General features: G+C 43.9%; 1 protein-coding gene across 1 annotated transcript; it reads right to left on the reverse strand.

Annotated features, from left to right (window-relative positions):
* Positions 1–1099: 1099 nt before the first annotated feature.
* On the reverse strand, positions 1100–18951 carry RNASEL (ribonuclease L). The gene is made up of 7 exons (XM_068541362.1): positions 18841–18951; positions 14937–16601; positions 10587–10672; positions 9126–9331; positions 8197–8329; positions 4137–4270; positions 1100–3487 (listed from the first exon to the last, which is right to left on the reverse strand). Exons 2-7 carry the CDS (start codon positions 16411–16413, stop codon positions 3307–3309), a joined length of 2217 nt encoding a protein of 738 aa, XP_068397463.1. The 5' UTR covers positions 16414–16601; positions 18841–18951; the 3' UTR covers positions 1100–3306.
* Positions 18952–19857: the final 906 nt, after the last annotated feature.

Below are 19857 nucleotides of genomic sequence, written 5' to 3' on the forward strand. Positions count from 1 at the left end.
TTGAAAAGATCATCCACGGAGAAAAGAGGAAAAGTGAATTGCTTGAGGATTAATTCGGGGGCACTCAGTGTTTAGGGGTCGAGCAGAGAAGGAGCTGGCAAAGGACACTGTGGAGGAGCAACCACTGGGGAGGAAAAGCAGGTAAGTGTGGTGCTGCAGGTGCTAAAGAAGACAGGTGCAAGAGCAAAAGAGTAGTCAGCTGAATCAACTGTGGTGTGAGGTTGATGAAGACAGAGAAGGACCATTGGATTTGGTTGCTATGAAGGCCATGGGTAACCTTGACCTCCTAGGCTTTAATAGGAAGGAATGGATGAAAGCCCCGATACACACGCTCACAAAGACCATCCAGCCTACCTGAACTCTCCATCTTGGGCTCTCCAGAAAAACCACACCCTTTGGACTTGCAGACCTGGGTTTGCACCCTGGCTCTTCCACTTACTACCCATATGAACTTGGGCAACTTAGCAATCCTTTCTGAGCGTTAGTTGCCTCTTCTGTAAAATGGGAATAATTGCATCTTATGGCATTGTCATGTTTGTTATGGGATGTCATATATAAAAGCATTAGGCTCTGGAAAGCAGTAGGTGCTCAAGAGGTGGTAACTATTATTCTCACCATAATTTTCTCTCCTATGTTGCTTGTTCAGTGCATTCTAGGCAGGCAAGCTCCCCTCGTCTCTGTGTAACTGGCACTTCTGCTTGACAAGCCCACGCACAGAATCACCTTGCCTAACACAGTACCTAACAAGAACTACAAGCTCAATTAAATGTTTGTGATAATGGCAACTGAATAAGAAATATTTGCAGCATGTCCACAGAAACCCTTAGAGGATTAAAGTAGAGAGTACAATGATCAGACCCTTCCTTTTCTGCAAGGACCCCCAAGGTGCGTATTGTTCCCAAATTAATGGAGGGCTGAAATTAGGCTCCTTTTCCCATTATTAAAGAGCAGGATGCCTTTCTTAAAACTTACCCAGGAATTAATCACTGAGCATTTTCTATTGTAGATATCCCTACTCTCTAAAGTAGAAATGTCACTCAGAGAAAATCAGACATTCAGATAATTCAAAGTTTTATTGAATATGCTTTACAAATGGGCATTTGATTGTCATATCCAAGTACTCACTACAAATCAGAAAAACAAATCTTACTTTTAAAACTTAAAGCAACCTTGCTGCTCCTACAACCTTAAAGAAAAGTCTTAAGTTTGTTTCTTCCACTACTTGTTAATTTCATTCAGTGACACCCTTTTTAGACCACCTCCTTTTTAAATTTTATTTATTTATTTATTTTTGGCCACGCCCTGTGGCATCTGGTATCTTAGTCCCCAACCAGGGATCGAACCCGTGCCCCCTGCATTGGAAATGTGGAGTCTTAACCGCTGGACCGCCAGGGAAGTCCCAAAGAACGTTTCTATTTATGTATTTATTTACTTACTTACTTACTTATTTTTAATTTTTTGGTCCCGCAGCATGTGGTATCTTAGTCCCCAGCCAGGGATCAAACCCGCACCCCCTGCGTTGGAAGTGCAGAGTCTTAACCACTGGACCACCAGGGAAGTCAAGACCATCTCCTTTTGAGAAAGAACCTAAGACACTGGTTTTTCTCCCAGCTCCTCTCCTTACAAAGCTTCATCTTCACAACTGCAGTGAGGATAAATGGAAAGAACATCAGACTTCATGCCAGAAAATCTTTTCAAATTCAGACAGTGACACTTCCCATGCATTAGAGTAAATCAACACGTCTCTAACCTTAGTTTCCTCATCTGCAAAATGACGATCACAACACTTATCTTACAGGATTATTTTGAAAACTAAAAGAGGTAAAATATGCAGGTGTAATTTATAAATTATAAAACACCCTCAAAATGTATCCTAGCATTATTACTCATGTATGAAGATGGATCATTCATTTTTCAATGAATATTTATTGGTCATTACCATGTGGCAGACATTTTGCTAGGCTGTAATGATACACATCAAAAAATATATATATCATTGGCCCTAAGGAGCCAATGATATATATATCATTCCAGTGGGGAAGAATCATGCTCTGGGTGGAGAGAAGCATGCTCTGGTGTGGCCACGGGTGCTAGGGAGCCAGAGAGGACACTCAGACGGGGGTGTGGAAAGTGAGGGCATTCAGAGGACTTCCTGAGGGGGTGAAACTGGAACTGTCTCACTGCAGATCCAAAAGCAAGACATCAAACTCGAGTCACTCCTCTGTGAGGTGAGCCACACAATGCACAGTCGTGGGCTCCCAGCCAGCTCAAACGTAGCACAGCCCGCTAAGGCAGAGTTTCTCAACCTCAGTGTCACTGATAATTCTGTTCTTCTGGATAATTCTGTGTTTCGGAGGTGCTATCCTGTGCATATCATAGAATGTTCAGCAGCATCCCTGACCTCTATCTACTAGATGCCAGTACAACCCCCTACCCTCAGCTTTGACAGACATTTTAATTGCCAAATGGCCCCTGAAGGGCAAGATTGCCTACAGTTGAGAAATACAGCCTTAACATAATAGAAAACCAACACAGGTGATTCTAGAAGGAATGCATTTCATACAGTTGGTGCTTAGACTTATACTAGTTAGCGCTCAACAAATATTGAATGAATGAATGAGCCACCCAGAGCCCCTTTGACCTTTTGCGTCTCATGCAGAAGAGCTCTGAGCTAGTAATTAAGTTCTAAGGTGCTGACTGAGAGGTAACAATAACACCACGTCCATTTATACTGCGCTCTGTGCAAGTTGTATAATCTGGGGCAAGTAGTTCAATTTCCCTGAGTCTCTCAGGCTCTTCAGTTCCTAAAAGGGGATATTAATCTTATCTGGCAAGGTTGTTGGGAGAATTTCATGAGATAACTGATGTAAAACATAAAGCATTAGAGGTCTAGGAACTCACTCCTTTGGTGCAGTTGACAAGACGAATCTTAGCAGGATGCTCTCCCAGCTCCTGCCACTAAGCTTTACCCTTAGAAAGGACTAGGGTAGTTTGAGCATATACTTTTTTTGTTGTAAACGTGGAGAATGCTGAGCATGGCACCAGGAACTGACACATCAGCTATCCAATTCATTGCTCACAAGCAACCAGGTTAGTCAAGAGGCCCAGGGAATTCCCTAGTGGTCCAGTGGTTAGGACTCCGTGCTTCCACTACAGGGGGCATGGCTTCAGTCCCTGGTGGGGGAACTAAGATCCCACATGCTTCGTGGTGTGGCCAAAAACAAAAAAAAATGTCAAGAGGCCCAGAGAGTTGTGACTCGCCCAGAATTACACAGCAAAAAAGTACTTCCCTGAATTCAAAAGGCACTAGGGCTGGCCAGCCTGCTCACCACCACCACCTCCATCACACCTAGGCTTATTTAGATTGTGAGTTTTTGGAAAATGCTTTGTGTATTCTGTGTTCTGTAGTTTCCTATAGACATACATGACCAGATCAGGAAATTTCTCCTGGAAATACTGGGAAGGTTCTCCAATTATTGACTTCATCCTGAAATGAAACATAAATATTTTGAAATTCTTGCCCCAAACTCTGCATCCCCCCTTTATAGCATATGGCCCTGGAAATCTTTTTTGCTCCCCTGGTTTCTAGAGCAGAATAAATGAGGACTTTGGAATCTGACAGAGCAAGATTCATCTCCTGACTCTTCAACTAATGGACTAAACTTTGGCAACTTAAGTTTTATGAACCTCAGTTTTATTATCCATAAAGTGTACATAATACAATCCCACAATCCCTTATCTACAGTGCTGAAATCCAAAAGAGCCCTGAAAACTGCAAGTGTTTTGTGAGTTTGCAGCTAAGATTTTTGGTAGCAAAAGCTAATTAGATTAACACGGGGCTACTCTTCTAATGCTACATTCGCTCTACCCAGCCACGCAGTCCCCTGTGTTTCTTCACACAAGAATTGCTAGCCTGCTGTTCAAGGGGGCTCAGCAAAAACCGAAAAGGAAGAGGAGAACCTGCAGGGCATGTCCACTGTTGACTGTAAGACCCTTGTGATGGCCCTTTTCCAAACAGGAGGAATGACTTTCACCAAAATAAATTTTCTTCTTTCCATCAAATAGCAGATATAAATTTAGAGCTGGAATTTTTAAATTATTCTCATCTCATACATGACTTCTCATACATGACTTACTCTTTATTCGTTTCTTCATGAATGTGCTCTCCCAAATTCCGGATGAACTTCAGCAGGTCACCCACGGTGTCCTGATAAAAATTGCCTTTTTTTTTATAAAACTTATTCATTTCTTTCATCACAAATTGGTCAATCTAAAAAAAAAAATTACACAAAAACGTGGTAGCAACACAAAATAAATCCTGAATGTTAATACAAAAAGGCAGAATACAAATTTGAACATATGTCAAAATTTCCACTAATTAATAAAGCAAATTAATACAAAGAAAAGAATGGAAGTAAGCACCGTACACCACAATGCTAACTGCAGTTGTGTTTGGATGTGGAATTATAAATATCTTTAAATTCATGTATCTATTTTCCAAGAGAATTGTTTTCATAAAAATTAACTACATTAAAACATGGTTTAGGAAATCGTTGGCTACTATACAAGGAAATTTGCTCACTATACAGTAGCACTATCCTTGTGGCCACCCTTCCAAATTCATACTTGATTACATCTCCTCCTTCAAGAAGGTTGTCCTGACTGAAACCAGGCGTTGCAGCCATTGCCATAGTGAGTGTGGTTGTTCTTTGTTTTGTTTTGTTTTTGTAATTATGTTTCCAAAGGTTACATGTTTCTCCTTGTCCCTAGGTGTCCCAGGGCAGCTGCTCTCATATTAATAATGCCTTCCTCTTGTAGATGGCTCTGATAGGTAGAAAGAGTCTGGAGTAAGAAAATAAGATGCAACAGCCATGAAGCCAGAGGGTCCCTTAGGAAGAGTAACTGGTGACTAGAAGCCTGCCTGGGGGCACTATGTGTGGAGCACAGGTGAGAAATGCTGAGCACGTATGTGTGCGAGGAGAGGCAGCCATGTGAAGAAGGTGGAGTCCACACTGGAAAACTGGTTGCACGCCCAGGAAAATGGGCAAGTCACCAAAATCAACAGGACAACAAAGCTGAAAATGAAAACCAAAAGGTAAGACTTGAAGTCAATCAAAATTCAACATATGGGGCTTCCCGGGTGGTGCAGTGGTTGAGAATCTCCCTGCCAATGCAGGGGACACGGGTTCGAGCCCTGGTCCGGGAAGATCCCACATGCTGCAGAGCAACTGGGCCCGTGAGCCACAACTACTGAGCCTGCGCGTCTGGAGCCTGTGCTCCGCAACAAGAGAGGCCGCGATAGTGAGAGGCCCGCACACCGCGATGAAGAGTGGCCCCCGCTCGCCGCAACTAGAGAAAGCTCGTACAGAAACGAAGACCCAACACAGCCGAAATTAACTAAATAAATAAATAAAATTTTAAAATAAATAAATAAATAATTTAAAAAATAAAAATAAAAAAATATGGAATATGCAAATAAAATACTTGGACAAATGGAAAATTTTTTTTAAAAAATTCAACATATGTCAATGAAGTTTAAGGGAAAGAACCAATGAACTGGGAGACAAAAGAACAGAATTCTCTTCCCAGCTCTACCAGCCTCTGGCTTTCCAGCCCTGAGTATTTGGGGTTCCACCTCTGAGCCTCAATTTCCTTGGCAATTAAATGATTTGGTGGACTTGACGGCATCATAACATTGTGCAGTGAGCCGCTTTAGTGCGTGGCCTTTTTTTTTTTTTATTTCCCAATTTTTCATTGAAGTATAGTTGATTTACAAAGTTGTAATTTCTGGTACAGCAAAGTGATTCAGTTATACATATATATACATATTCTTTTACACATTCTTTTCCATTATGGTTTATGAGAGGGTATTGAATATAGTTCCCTGTGCTATGCAGTAGGACTTTGCTGATTAAATACGTTTTTATATTTTTATTTTTAACCAGTTTTAAATGTTTCTCTAGGGGAATTGGCACATTTAATATTTGGTCTCATTTGTATTATCTTTTTTTCTGGATCTCTATTTTCCTATTCGCTTTTCAATTCTGTACCTTCTATTACAGTAGATTGGGTATCCTTTTTGTCATCTGAAGTACAATCAGAATAAAATCTTACGTAAATTATCTGAGGATAAAAACGTAGTTCTACCATTATTTTTCATGTTTATAAATAAAACTGAGGCTCCTTTCTCTGGATGATAGAGTCTTGCGTCTTTGGGTTCAGCCCCATTTTCTCCAACCCCCTTGTCTCCCAGGTTCCTCGTTGTTGCATCTTGTTCTCTGGAAGCACTTTTTAAAATTACATTTTTGCACCTTAGAACCTGCCTGTGTCATCATGTCTGATGACTGATAACGTCCCATCACCTCTGATGACCGATAACGTCCCATCACCTCCATAACCTTTATCTCTCTAGTGATAGTTAGCACTTTTCTTTATTTGTACTTTCCTCTTCATTTCAATTCTGTCCTTCCTTCTTATGCCTCTGGACCTTTGGGCTTTGATTGATAATTTACCCAACACCACTGCATTTTCTCAAACCTTGCTTCTGCTTTCAAACAGAAAGTAAAGGCCAGATAATTAACCTTCAAGAGAACGACTTTCCTATATGGTCTGAAAATAATGCTCCATTTAACACTGAGTGGAGAGTGAGAAAAGAAGGGAAACAATAGCTTTCATCACCTGCTTCTTCTGTGCTTTGTGCTCTATACTTCTCTTATTTCTACTTTTGCAACCACTTTTATTAGCACTTCAGTCTTGAGGTTGGATTTCTCCTTTCTGTTGCCTGTAGTACTGTTTCTCTGTCTCAGACATTATAAAGAAAAAGAAAATGACAATCTCTATCAGCTACAGGTTAGCACATGGCCTTTAAGCCAGAGTGCCCAGCTTCAAATCCTGCTGCACCCTTTACTGATTCTGTGCCTTTGAAACAAATCACTTGTCTGTGCCTCAGTTTGCCCACCTGCAAGATGGAGCTAATTGCCTCAGAGGCTGTTGTAAAGATTAACTGTGGTTACCCATGCAAAGTCCTGAGAACTACAGCTGCCACAGAGTTAGCACTATGCGATCGTTAGCTATTACTATCATCTGCTCTGGTTTCAAATGTCTTTGTTTCTACAAGTTTAATTTTTAGCTGAACTTTTATAGACATTCATTTAGCAAAGAGTCATGGCACACCTACTCCATGCCAAGAATACAATGACAGACAAGACCACGGATGGTCTCTGCCCTGGTGGAACTTACTGGGTAGCAAGAAAGAGAGACGTTAAGCCAGCAATTATGAGTGTGATATGTGGTCTAGAGGCAAGCAAGGGAAGGAAAGCAAAATGAGACGCAGAAATGAAGAGGGTTGGAAGAAGCAAGAGTCCTACATCAGGCTTAAGATACAGAAGCTGCTGGTCTCACTCAAAGACTTGAGAGTTATGGATTTTCCCATAATGCTTTGCCCATGTCTCTGGGGTACCCAGCATGTATCCCACAGCCACCATTCTGTGGGTCTCTCCGCCCCACATGGATGCTGTACTCTGTTTTGTATATCTCTGACCTTGCATGGGCCTAACACATACTGGTACTTGATAGATGTCTGCTCATTAATAATAACGAAAGTTCTGATAGTACTGACTAGACTGAAATGGTGATTAATTTTTATGTTCCACTATATTGAGTGGACCTTCTCTGGAAGAGGAGGAATTTGAAAGATCATCTTTTTTTCTTTTTTTTTCAGTTTCTGTTCTCTCATACAGAAAATAGGTGTGTATATGGGTGCTCAGGCTGGGCTGTTCACTGGCAGCAGAGGCAGCCCGTCTCCCTGGATGGGAATGCCCCATGGGGCAGGACCTCCTTTGGGCTAAACTCTATTTAATCAGCTGCTCTTGTCACAGTGGAAATAGAATTATTAGTCAGACCTCGCTCAGAAAACAAGGCTTGAGAGAAAGAGTCACAGAAAAGAAAAAGGCTCTTGGGCTGTGACAAGGCCATCCTAAAGAGGAGCCTGGATGAGTCTCTCAGGAGGGCCTGGCCTGGAGCAGAGACTCAAAAGGGCAGAAGGGACCTGGGCTGGGAGGAGGGAAAGGAAAATCCCCTTTCTCACCACTTGGTTGGGCCAGGCCCATAGTATAAAAAAGTTAGGAAAACCAACACAACACATGACACAGATTCTTCCTCCTGGAATAACTCCCAGACCATAGGAGCTGTTCATACCTTAGTTGTCCACTGGGCAAAACTTGTGGAAAGTTCAGATGTTCCAGGTTGCAAAAGCTGGAAGACCTTGCCATCAGCATTTCTCGTTTTGATGTCAGATTCATTTCCCACATCCCTAAGTGTCCTGTAGCGGCTGAGAATGACGGAATTATCACGGTTGTTCCATCCTTCCCACTCTTTACAGAACTATTAGATTTTGGCTTTTGACACGAGTAGTAAAAGCATGTCTCTAAAATCTGCATAAGGGGAGAGCTCTCTCTCTCTCTCTCTTTTCCCTCATCCTTTTTCTATTCTTCAGTGGAGAAAACCAGATCCAGAGAAGTTAAGTCACTGCTCCAATGACACCCAGCCAGGAAACGCCAAGCTGAGAGAAAAGCCTGGGTCTGCTGATTCCCAGCCTGACTCCTGCCCACCTCACCATGATGGTTAATTTTATGTGTTAATTTCACTGACCACACAGGGCCCAGATTAAATATTATTCTGGGTGTGTCTGAGAGGATGTTTCCGAGGAGATTAGCATTTGAACCAGTGGACTCGGTAAAGCAGACGGCCCTCCCCAGTGTGAGTGGGCATCATTGAATCTACGGAGAGCCTGAATAGAACGAAAGGGGAAATCCGCCCGTCTCTGCCTGGCTGCTTCAGCTGGGACACGGCTCTTCTCTTGCCCTCAGCTCTCCTAGTTCTCAGGCCTTTAGACCCTTACTGGAATCTACATCTTCAGCTCCCCTGGTTCCCACACCTTTGGATTCAGGTGAAATTACACCATTGGCTTTCCTGGGTCACCAGCTTGAAGATGGCAAATAGTGGAACTTCTCAGCCCCAATATTGCATGAGGCATTTCCTTATTTTGTATATATATAAGGAGCCCTGACTAATACACTCACTGTCTCTGTCTTGGAGGCCTGTGATATACACTCAGTTTTCCTTACCTCGCCCAACTCCAAAAGAAGGGATGACCCAGCAGGCCACTCAGATGGTCCTTCACATTGTCCCCAGGGAAGAGCAGGTGATGAATGAGGTCCCGAGTTTCCTCATCTGGAGAAAGTTGAACCAACTCTTCAGGTCTTAGATCCTTCAGCCTCTCAAAAGAAATGTCTCCCTGCTTGACCACGTACAGGACCAGCAGTGCCAGGGCCTACACAAAAGCCACAAATCAAGCCAAAAGTGCTTATGAGTTATCACTCTATTTGGGGAACTTTGGAGGGTGTGGCGCAGGCTATGAGCAAATGGAAAATGGGTAGAATCTCGAGGAGATTCCACAGCCTGGTCAGGGAGAGAAGGCATGGGCTTGTGCATAGAGAACTCTTCAAGGTAGTATAGTTTAGTATACTACCTCTTCAAGGTAGTATAGCTTATAGGTTTAGGTTTATAAGGAACAACAGATAATCCCAGGCCAGAGTTGTCAGGGCAGACTGCTTAGAGGAAGAGGAATTTGAGCTAGACCTCAAAGTACGGACAGAATTTAGATAAACAGGGCAAAGGGAGAAGGTTTTAAACAAGGGGGATGCTCAGAGTCTGGCTGGGAACTGGGACTTTGGGTCGGGCCTACGTCAGGCCACAGATAAAGGAGCCAGACCAGGTCCCGCAGAATAGAGTGAAGGCCCCAGGAGTCAGGGCACAGCAGGGAGGAAGGACCAGGAAGGAGGCCAGCATAGAAACTGCACTGGGAAGGACACCAGTCAGGGAAGGAGCTAAGACCTGGAGCCACTGAACCAGAAAGGCCAGGCATGGATGGAGAGTTCTTGTCTATTGGGTTGGAAGTTCAGAACCCTGGAGAACTCCAGGCGAGAGCTGCCCTGACAAGCTCAGAATCTATCTGGGAGCTGTGGTCGGCAGAGGCTACGTCTCTGTTCTGTCTCCTCTCTGGAGAAACAGTTCTTTCAGGATCTTAACCTTTGGGGCCAAGTTTAGTCTCTTTCGTGTTGCGGATCGATCCCATCCCTCCGCTGTGCTTCAGAGGGCCTTAGTCGCTGGCCCTCCTAGGAGTTTGGCACACGTGTTTGAATAGAGTGGGAAAAGAAATCTCATTTACTTTGTCTTTAGGCAGAAAATACCTCCTACAGGAATTGTGGAATTCTTTTGGAGGAAATCTCCTGGCGGTAATTCTGGAAGAACTGTGGCATGCTCAGTGTATTTACTATTCAGCCTGTGGGGTCCGAGAGAGATCTAAAGAGATAGAGAAAGGGGCCACGGCGATGGCCAACCCCACACCCACCTGGGGAAATACTGCTGTCTGCAAGGGAGTGAAGGCAATGAGTACCGGGGAAATGCCTTGAGACGTCTTTCCTTCTGGTTGAAATAGGAACATCCTCTAACTGGCCACAGGGAGTAAGGTAATGAACAAAGAAGGAAGCAGAAAGATGGAAAAGTAAATTGTTTGTAGAAATTACCTCTAGATCTCTCTCGATTTCCTGTGGATCTCCAGTCCACTTGATGCTTTTATCGAAATCTGCCAGGCAAGCGCCATTCTTGGAATCTAAGGGATAGTTTGTAGAGATGCATTGAAAATCCTCATTCTCCATGCTGTAATTAATTTAAATAAGTCTGTAACACAATGTACAATCTATCGTCTCTGAGGAAGACAATGATAAGCTCATATCTGCTTTGTTGTTTGCTTCTCAAAACACTGTCATGTGCACTGTGTCGTTTGATCTCTTCGGTATCTGCCAAGAGCAGGACTTACATTTTATTTGTTCCAAGCCAAGCGGTGGGGAAGCATGAGGATAAGTATAACCAGCTCCCCAGTCATGCAACTCCTGGGGTCAAAGAGCACAGATTTGTAAAGAAGCTGCTGGCAGGAGTTAAGGTTACATCCTATAGCTAAAGAACAACTAAACAACAAGGGTCCAAATCCAAGACCACCTTAAGTATGCTTAAGCACCAAATCAAGTGCTTAAGTATCAAGCACCAAGCATCAAGTATGCACCAAATCAAGCCCACTAGTTACTGCCCACTAAGACGTTGTCATCTGTCACCACGAATAAACCATGTGCTTGGAATGAGTCACTGCCTCCTGGCCCCCTTCAGAATCTTCCTCCCTTAAAGGAAGCCACTAAGTCCTCAGAAAGAGGGATGCATGGATGAGAGAGGTCAGGAACGAAATGAAAGGTGGGTGAGTCAGTAATTTGTCCTCGAAGAGGTGGCTTAAAGGAGTCTGAGAGGAAGGCTGGGTAACCCTACGTAGGATGATGGCCAGTACAACTGTGTGCTTCTCAAACTCCTTTCATCATGAACTTAGACATCAGAGTTGTGAGGAAACTCAGAGTCTAACCAAAAGGAACCCATTAAATCATTCAACAAATGTTTAGTGAGGGGAAAAAAATGATGGTGAGGAAGGAGAACACAGTCCTGGCCCTACAGAGTTTAGAGTCTCTGGGCAAGGAGACCGATACTAAAGGAGGATAAACATTAAATTAATTTCAATTTTGAAAATGCTAGCCAAAAGTGCAGGATGCCCTAAAAGTGTATCACAAGAAGAGCTACACGGCTGGGGGGTGGGGGGGGGCGGGGAGGGTGGAGAAGTTTTCCTTAAGGAAGAGACGCCTAGGGAATCCCCTGCTGGTTCAGTGGTTAGGACTCCACACTTCCACTGCAGGGGGCATGGATTCAATCTCTAGTTGAGGAAATAAGATCCCACATGCCGCATGGTGAAGCCAAAAAAAAAAAAGGAAGAGACGCCTAGACAGAAAAGATCAGAAAGTAGAATTTGGGTAGGTGAGTGGAATGGGGAAGAGAGGGAAGAGAGAATTCCAGATAGGAATGCGTGGAGAATTCCACTCTGGCAGAAGGAAGGCCCAAGTGTGCACTTGGGGAGGAGGGACGGAGTCAGAAAGTTGCTTGTGATGAGGTTGAAGGGGCAGATGGGGTGCAGATCATAAACCACAGACCACTTTCAATTATTTGAAGTGATAAATTCCCTTCACTTATTTAAGCCACTTGGAGTCGAGTTTTCTGCTACTGAAATTTGAAAGTACCTAATGGAATACCTCACATCTCTTCTAACATTTGATTTTTTTTTTACACTCCTCAATTTTTTATTTTTAGTTTCAACAGACATTGTTAAAGTGCTATAAAAAATGTTAATACTTACGCCCAGTTTCTGTACTACAGCGTAGAGAGGGAATTTGTCCCTGCTGACACCTGATTTGGTGCCCTTGGAATTGGTTTCATACTTCTGGCCTCCAGAACTGTGGGAGATTAAATTCCTGTGGTTTTAAGCCACCAGGTTTGGGACAATTTCTTTTAACAGCCATGGAAACTTACACATTTGGTTAGCTATGTTTCTTTGGGTGTAAATTCTTCTGTTTCATGCATCTCTTTCACGGTATTGGCACCTCTTAAATATCCTAAGTGATTTTCGACTGTAAGTCTTACTTTGCAGTTGAGACTCCCTGACGTCCTGCGAGTTGCTTCTGTTAATGCCACCCAACGTAGTGGAGGGAGGGAAGCAGTCGTCAGAGCTTCTGCTTTGCGTTTTATTCAGTGAAGCTCTGGGGGAAGCAGGACTTGCCACTTAGTAGCTGCTTTGGCAGAAATCTTGCATGTTTAACTGCTCTTTGTTTCTCTTGATATCACCAATGACCCAGTGTCTCAAGCAGTCCCCCTGTCTGTAGAAGAAAGGTCTGTCATAGATGTTTGGTCCCTGGGGAAGAGGGGAAGCCCAGGGTTTCATCTTCCTAGTGTCGACTGACGCAGCAATCTGCCTGCTAAGCTGGTCCTTGGTCCTCTCCTGCTTCTGGCTTCCATCACTTTGGAGTGGCACCTTTCTACACTGTTCCTACTTTCATGAGGAATGTTTCCCTGTGGCTTCCTGCATTTGTCCTGGGCTCCTGTGTTATTCTTCAATCCCATCCTATCTATGTTTAGTCTCTCCATGATTCTTCAAGGATTTTGTCCTCTAGGAATTCTTTTTTTAACGTTGATCTCAGTTATGAATTCATTTAAAAATCTTTTCCCATCATTTGAGGGATTTAACACAGGGAAGAGTCTGCAGTATGTGCTAGGTTCGCCACCTTGAGGCAGAAATATAATCAATTCTTTCCTGTTCAAGCTTAAGAATGGAAGAAGTGGTGCTAGAAATTTCAAAGAATAGGTAGGCACAAATTATTTTTCTATAGAACGTGATGTGTGACCCTTTTGCATCAAGATCAGCAGGTAAACTTGGGAAGGACCTCACCTTTGGCTGAACCTCAAAGACTCTTCCTTACTGGGTAGAGTTGCACATATTTCTGGCCCTTGTCAGTCTCCCCAGCGAAGCTGCTTAAAACCAGGAAGGAGTGCCACAAGCACCTGTCCTCAAACTAAAACCAGATCTTACGTCTACCTATTTCTCTCTTCCAGGACCTTAAGTACTATTCTCTGACTCTTAGTACCCACATCTTCTTTTTGCCCTGGTCCCTTACACCAAGCTTAAATGTCAGTGCATATCTGTAGGTTAGTTATCTGCTTCTGCTTAGCCCTCTAGACAAGTACCTGGCCTTTGTTGGGCACCTACAATGGACAGATGACTTGTCCATTTGACATACTACACTTAGACATCATAACAACCTTATGAAGGAGGTATTATCAGTCTCAAGTGAGGAAACCAATGCTCACAGAATTAAGTGACCTGCTTGAGGTTACAAAGCTACAAAGTGGTGGGACAACGCTGCAAGGCTCCTTAAACATGGCTGAAGCCGAGGCTCTTTTTACTGTACCACCTTGCCCCCCGGGACTTCACACTCAGCTCTGCTTGGGTTTTTTTGTTTTTTTTTTTTTAAGTTTTGAATTTTATTTTATTTATTTATTTTTCATACTGCAGGTTCTTATTAGTTATCTATGTTATATATATTAGTGTATATATGTCCATCCCAATCTCCCAATTCATCTCACCGCCCCTCCCCCCCTTTCACCCCCTTGGGGTCCATACATTTGTTCCCTACTCTGCTTGGTTTTTTTGTTTGTTTCTTTGGCTGCATTGGGTCTTTGTTGCTGTGCAGGCTTTCTCTAGTTGTGGCGAGCGGGGGCTACTCTTCATTGCAGTGTGCGGGCTTCTTATTGAGGTGGCTTCTCTTGTTGTGGAGCACGGGCTCTAGGTGCGTGGGCTGCAGTAGTTGTGGCTCACGGGCTCAGTAGTTGTGGCGCACAGGATTAGTTGCTCTGCAGCATGTGGGATCTTCCCAGACCAGGGCTCGAACCCGTGTCCCCTGCATTGGCAGGCGGATTCTTAACCACTGCACCACCAAGGAAGCCCTCAGCTCTGCTTGTATCCTTGAATGTTGCTTTAGTTTATTTTGGTTTTGGTTTGCAACAGTGGACACTGACTTGTTCGGCCTGCTTGCGGTATGTTTCACTGTGTCACATCTTAACCTGGATCCCAATTTTAACCTCGGTTTTGCCATTAAGTTTCACTGTAACTGCCACCTTCTCTGAAGGAACACACTTTCTAGGTTCCCTGACTTGCAGACTACTCTAAGAGTTCAAACTTCTGGAGCTGGCTCCATCCAAGACCTACCTACATATTTGTATTTGCCAAGGGCAGTATAAGGTTAGCCTGCTATTCCATTGGCATCCTCGACCTCCACGTGGAATACGGGTTATACCTGGTAGCAGGAGAGGTTGCCCTGTAACTATGGATTCGTTACATTAATCCTCAAACTGAACAATCCACACTGACTCTAGTTCTTCCCTGTTCTGCCAGGAAAATCCTTTCCTCTCGTAACTAAAGACCCTACGTTTCTAAGAGAAGACTGGGGACTTACCTATTAACACGTTTTGTGGCTGCAGATCCTGGTGAGTGTATCCAGACAGGTGTAGTTCCTCAACAGCCTTAAATAGAGATGAGAGGACATTTCGAGCAAACTCATCTTCCTTGTTTTGCACAGCCTCCCCTCTGTGGTCGGCCAAGTGCTCCTCCAGTGTGTGTTCACACAGGCCGAGGCACACATACAGAGAGCCCCTGTAGTTCTCACTGCCATAGAATGTCACCACATTACTGTTGGTTCGGTTGCTCTGCAACAACGAGACTTCATTTTGTCCATGTGTGCTGCCTTCATAGAATAGCTTCACAGCTACCTCTTGGTCTTCATAGAACCCCAGGTAGATGCCCCCTTCAGAAGTGTCAGCAATTTTATATTCTTCCTCAATAAAGATCTTAAGTTTGCCGATCATAGGGCGGTATATCCTGTGGAGATGTTTCAGGGCTTCCCCCCAGCGTGAGCTCTGCGGCTTCCAGTCTTGAGCGGGAGGGTGAAAATCTTCTACGGCTCCATGCTGCCAAAGAAACTTTGCAAGGTCACGGTCGTAATTGCGCCTTGCTATGGCAAGAAGGTCTCCACAGTCTGTTCTGGCTCCTTTGTGGCACAGCAACTTGGCGATTTCCCCCAGCTTGAGTTCGACGGCAAGATGCAGTGCTGTTTTGCCCTCAATGTCTGTGTCATTCATCTCTATATGTTTTTGTTCCAGAAGCATCTGCACCAAACCCAGGTTCTTCTTTTCCACTGCCAGGATCAGGGGCGTCTTCCTTCCTTCCCCCCTCACACTGACATCAACCTTACAGTCCAGCAGAAGGCGAGTAATGGCCTTCACCTTCTCACCATCAGAGTTCAGAAGAGCATAGGTCAAAGCATTTCTGCCCATATTGTCTCGGGCATTGACATCTGCCCCCATCTCATGAAGGAGGATCCTCACGACATCTACATGCCCTTCTTCAGCAGCATGCATGAGAGCAGTGGCCCCTCCTTTCCTAATCTTCTCTTGATCCTGCTTTGCCTTTCGACGCAAATTCACCTTTGCTCCATTCTTATACAGGAACCTTAAGGCTTCAACTCTACCATACACAGAGGCTTCCACGAAAGCTGTAAAGCCATGAACATCGCACTCATTGACATCTGCTACTTTCGGAAGTAAAAGTTTGAGCACCTTCACATTTCCAGCGATGGCAGCAACTATGAAGGGAGTGGCCCCATTCCTCTTCCGCAGACAAGGCTCAGCACCATGATTAAGCAGAAGATCCACCATGTCCTCGTTGTCACTTTGTACTGCATTATGCAAAGGTGACCAGCCAAATTCTTCATCCTGGAAATTGACATCAGCCCCTTTTTTTAGCAATTGCCGGACCAGCTCAATGTCTTCATTTTTAGTAGCTTTAAGCAACAAATGATTGTCTTCCACTGAAGCCCTCCCATTAGTAGAGGGTGTGGGTCTTTCCTGAGGATTGTTATGGTTCTTGGTCTCCATGATGGTAAATACCACTGGTTACAAATTTTTTGCTTTTTTTTCAAGAAAATGAAAATCTTATCTCCTTGGGATTTGATCAAAGAGACGTGGAACTCTTAGAAAATCCTGTCAGGGTAAATCAGAATTATCTGGCTACAGACCACCAGTATCAGGAAGGACAATACTCTTGAAGTCTTCTGACTTTCCACCTGGAAATGAGAGAGGAACTTTATAATTTTATAACAGTGAGAAAACATTTAGACTTCCCTGGTGGCGCAGTGGTTAAGAATCTGCCTGCCAATGCAGGGGGACACGGGTTCGAACGCTGGTCCGGGAAGATCCCACATGCCATGGAGCAACTAAGCCCGTGAGCCACAACTACTGAGCCCATGTGCCACAACTACTGAAGCCCATGCGCCTAGAGCCCGTGCTCCACAACAAGAGAAGCCACCGCAATGAGAAGCCTGAGCACCACAACGAAGAGTAGCCCCCGCTCGCAGCAGCTAGAGAAAGCCTGAACGCAGCAACGAAGACCCAATGCAGCCAAAAATAAATAAATTTATTAAAAAAAAGAAAACATTTGAATTCGAGAAATTAATTTTACTAGCAACTTTTTCAAAATACATCTATTATAGAAATTTTTATTATAGAATATCATAAATATATATAAATTTTAAACAAGAAAATTATTACTTTATTCTCCCACTGCCCAGAACAGGTATTGTTAATATTTTAGTATAGTTCTATAGATTTTTTTTAAAAAATAGTTGGGCTCATGCTCTGTAAGTAACTTTGTATCCTGCCTCCTTTCATTTAATGCCTTACTATAAATAATGTCCTATATTATTACAAGTGTTTTAAAACATTTTAATGGCTATGCAATATGCCATCCGAGAGGTTTTTCAGTTCTCTACTATGAAGCAAATTTTTAAAATAACTTTTAAAACAGAGTTTCAAAATGATTATTTTTTTCACAATTCTAAATAACGTCAGAGCAAATTTAGCTTATTTTAGCTTGTTTTCTTATGATAGATCTTATAATGGATTTCTTAGGATAGGTTTCAAAGAACTGAATGCCGAGTCAAAGGCTGTGATTGTTTTTAGGATTCTCAACCTATATTAATACATTTTTTTTCCAATGCCATATAAACATACTCTTACTAGAAATAGATGGCCTTTTTAAAAAAACAGAACCCTCATTTAATAAGAAAATAGTGTTTTTCATCAGTTTGTGTTTCTGGTTGAACATGCTCAGCACAGCCCTGGTTCTTTGCACACGTGCGGTCCTGTTCAAACTAGTGTAGCGTATGGTTAAGAACTCGGACTCCCAACTCACAAGATCTAAGTGTGAGCCCCTGGTCGTGTAATTCTAGACTCTTATTCCTAATTGTGTAACCTTAGATTATTGAGTCTCAATTTTCTGTTCCCTCAAATGGGGGCAACAATAAATACAGTCCCCCATATAAAGTGCATTGAAGTAGGGAGAGGGGGAAATATCAAGCCTTCAATAAATGGTAGAGCTAATGACGTCCGTTTATGAAAACAAAAGTTAACAAATCCCAGTCTCCCCACCCATGTGCATACACACACTACACAAATAGGGAACCTGGGGTGTCAGTTTAATCCAACTGCCCTTGATTAGATCTGAGCAATTTAGACCCAATTCAAATAGCAGATGGCAGCAAACTGTTACCTGAAGATTTATATAACTACATCTGCTGCAAAATTCACAGAGCAACCATTTTTCAGCAATCTCACCCCTCCGACAGTGTCAAAGCCCCTACCTCAGAGGTCTAATCAAATGTGCAGCGGAAGCACAATCACCCGGTAATGAACTCTCTGGACCCAATGTTTGTGCAAACACTTCCGGTGACAGTGGGTGTGAGGTGGGCTGGAATAAATAAAGGACCAGAGAAGGAAAGAAGCTCGAAGAAACCTGGAAGACTCAGCGTTTCTTCGAACATCTTTCCTTCTCTGGTCCTTTATTTATTCCAGCCCACCTCCAACTGCTAACTTCAGTGTAATACAATCGTTTAAGAATACCACATCTTGGACTCCTTTTGAGGAAATGCAAATAAAAATGGCGATATCGATAATAATAATAATAAAAGAAACCCCAGGTAAAATATCAGAGTAGAAAATGAAAACAACCCATCAAAAACACTGCAAGGGAAGAGCCCTGCTTTCAGTTTCATTTTCTCCACACGACAAGACGCGCCTGATAAACTGAAATGGCTTGCATAAATAACGTGTGGATTGTGAGAGAACCCTGGGAACCTCAGGTGGGCTCAGGCCCGAAGGGCCCCCTGGGGCTGGCCAGCTGTCTCTGTGCGCTCCTTCCTCTCCCCCAGTTCCACACCGTCATCTCCAGTCCCCAGAGCCCCAGGACTCCTTCAAAGAAAACAACTTCTCAAGCTTTCCCAGCTCTCCTCCTTCTGCCCACCTTACCTTCTAAGTCAGGTAAGACGCCTCCTCCTTGGTTATTTCTCTGGCAGCACCTAACCCTCAAACACGGTAGCCAACAAGTAAACAGTTCCTCCTGGGGCTGGAGCGTCAAGGAGCCAGCCCGCTGGGCGGAGCCTAGAAAGGAGAGTGAAAGGAGGAGGGCGGGGTCACGGACCACGCCTACACTCGGCAGAGGTAGCCTGAGCTAGCAGCACCTTTGAACCTCCTGGAGGAAAGCGGTGGCTCTTTTGTTTTTTAACCTTTTATTTTACATTGGCGTATAGTTGATTACCAATGTGTTAATTTCAGGTGTACAGCAAAGGGGTTCAGTTATACGTATACATGTGTTTATTCGGGGGCTCTTAACTGATCGCTGAGGGCTGATTTGATGTCCAAGATCGTGCTGCTCAGCCTTCAGCCTTTCGGGTCACAGCATCCAGCTCCAGCCTGACCACGTTGTTCCAAACCCCCTATCTTCCTGAGGGAAATGAGTGGTAAATAAACATTTATTGAGCACCGACAGGGTGCCCGGCACTATGTTCATTGCTTCACAAGAGACTCGGACCCAGTCAACCCCTACCAATCCTGATGATGATGAAACTGAGGCTCCAGGAAGCTAGATCAGCCCAAAGCCCAAGCTCCTTCACTCAACCGGGTGCCCTCAACTCACCGCCCTGAGGCAATGTGACCTCCTGGAAAGGGCACAAGGCTGGCAGTCTCGAGACCTGGTCCTGCAGCCAGAGCTGTGGCTGCTTTGCTGAGTGACCACAGGCAAGTGGTTGAACAATGTTGGGCCTCGTTCTCTCGTGTTAATATGATTTTTAAGATTCCTTTCTGCTCTAGAAGTTCTGTTCCTGACCATTTTCCTAGCACTGAGTTGCACGCTGTATACTGAAGGCTACAATGGGAAGTATTCCCGTCCTCAAAGAATATCCAGTCTTGCCGGGAGACAAACTTCCTAGAGGGTCATGAACAGCGAGCAAGATGTGGTAACATGTTGGTCACCAGTGGCCCCTTACG

This window comes from Eschrichtius robustus, chromosome 3 (genome assembly GCF_028021215.1).
Source record: "Eschrichtius robustus isolate mEscRob2 chromosome 3, mEscRob2.pri, whole genome shotgun sequence".
NCBI classification, from domain to species: domain Eukaryota; kingdom Metazoa; phylum Chordata; class Mammalia; order Artiodactyla; family Eschrichtiidae; genus Eschrichtius; species Eschrichtius robustus.

What these genes read in the sequence shown, in the direction of transcription:
- RNASEL (XM_068541362.1), bottom strand. Translation starts at nt 16,413, where the DNA reads ATGGAGACCAAGAACCATAACAATCCTCAGGAAAGACCCACACCCTCT. An exon ending in GCCACAAAACGTGTTAATAG is followed by an intron (nt 10,673 to 14,936) that starts GTAAGTCCCCAG and finishes ACTATCCCTTAG; the next exon opens with ATTCCAAGAATGGCGCTTGC. An exon ending in AAATCGAGAGAGATCTAGAG is followed by an intron (nt 9,332 to 10,586) that starts GTAATTTCTACA and finishes GCTTTTGTGTAG; the next exon opens with GCCCTGGCACTGCTGGTCCT.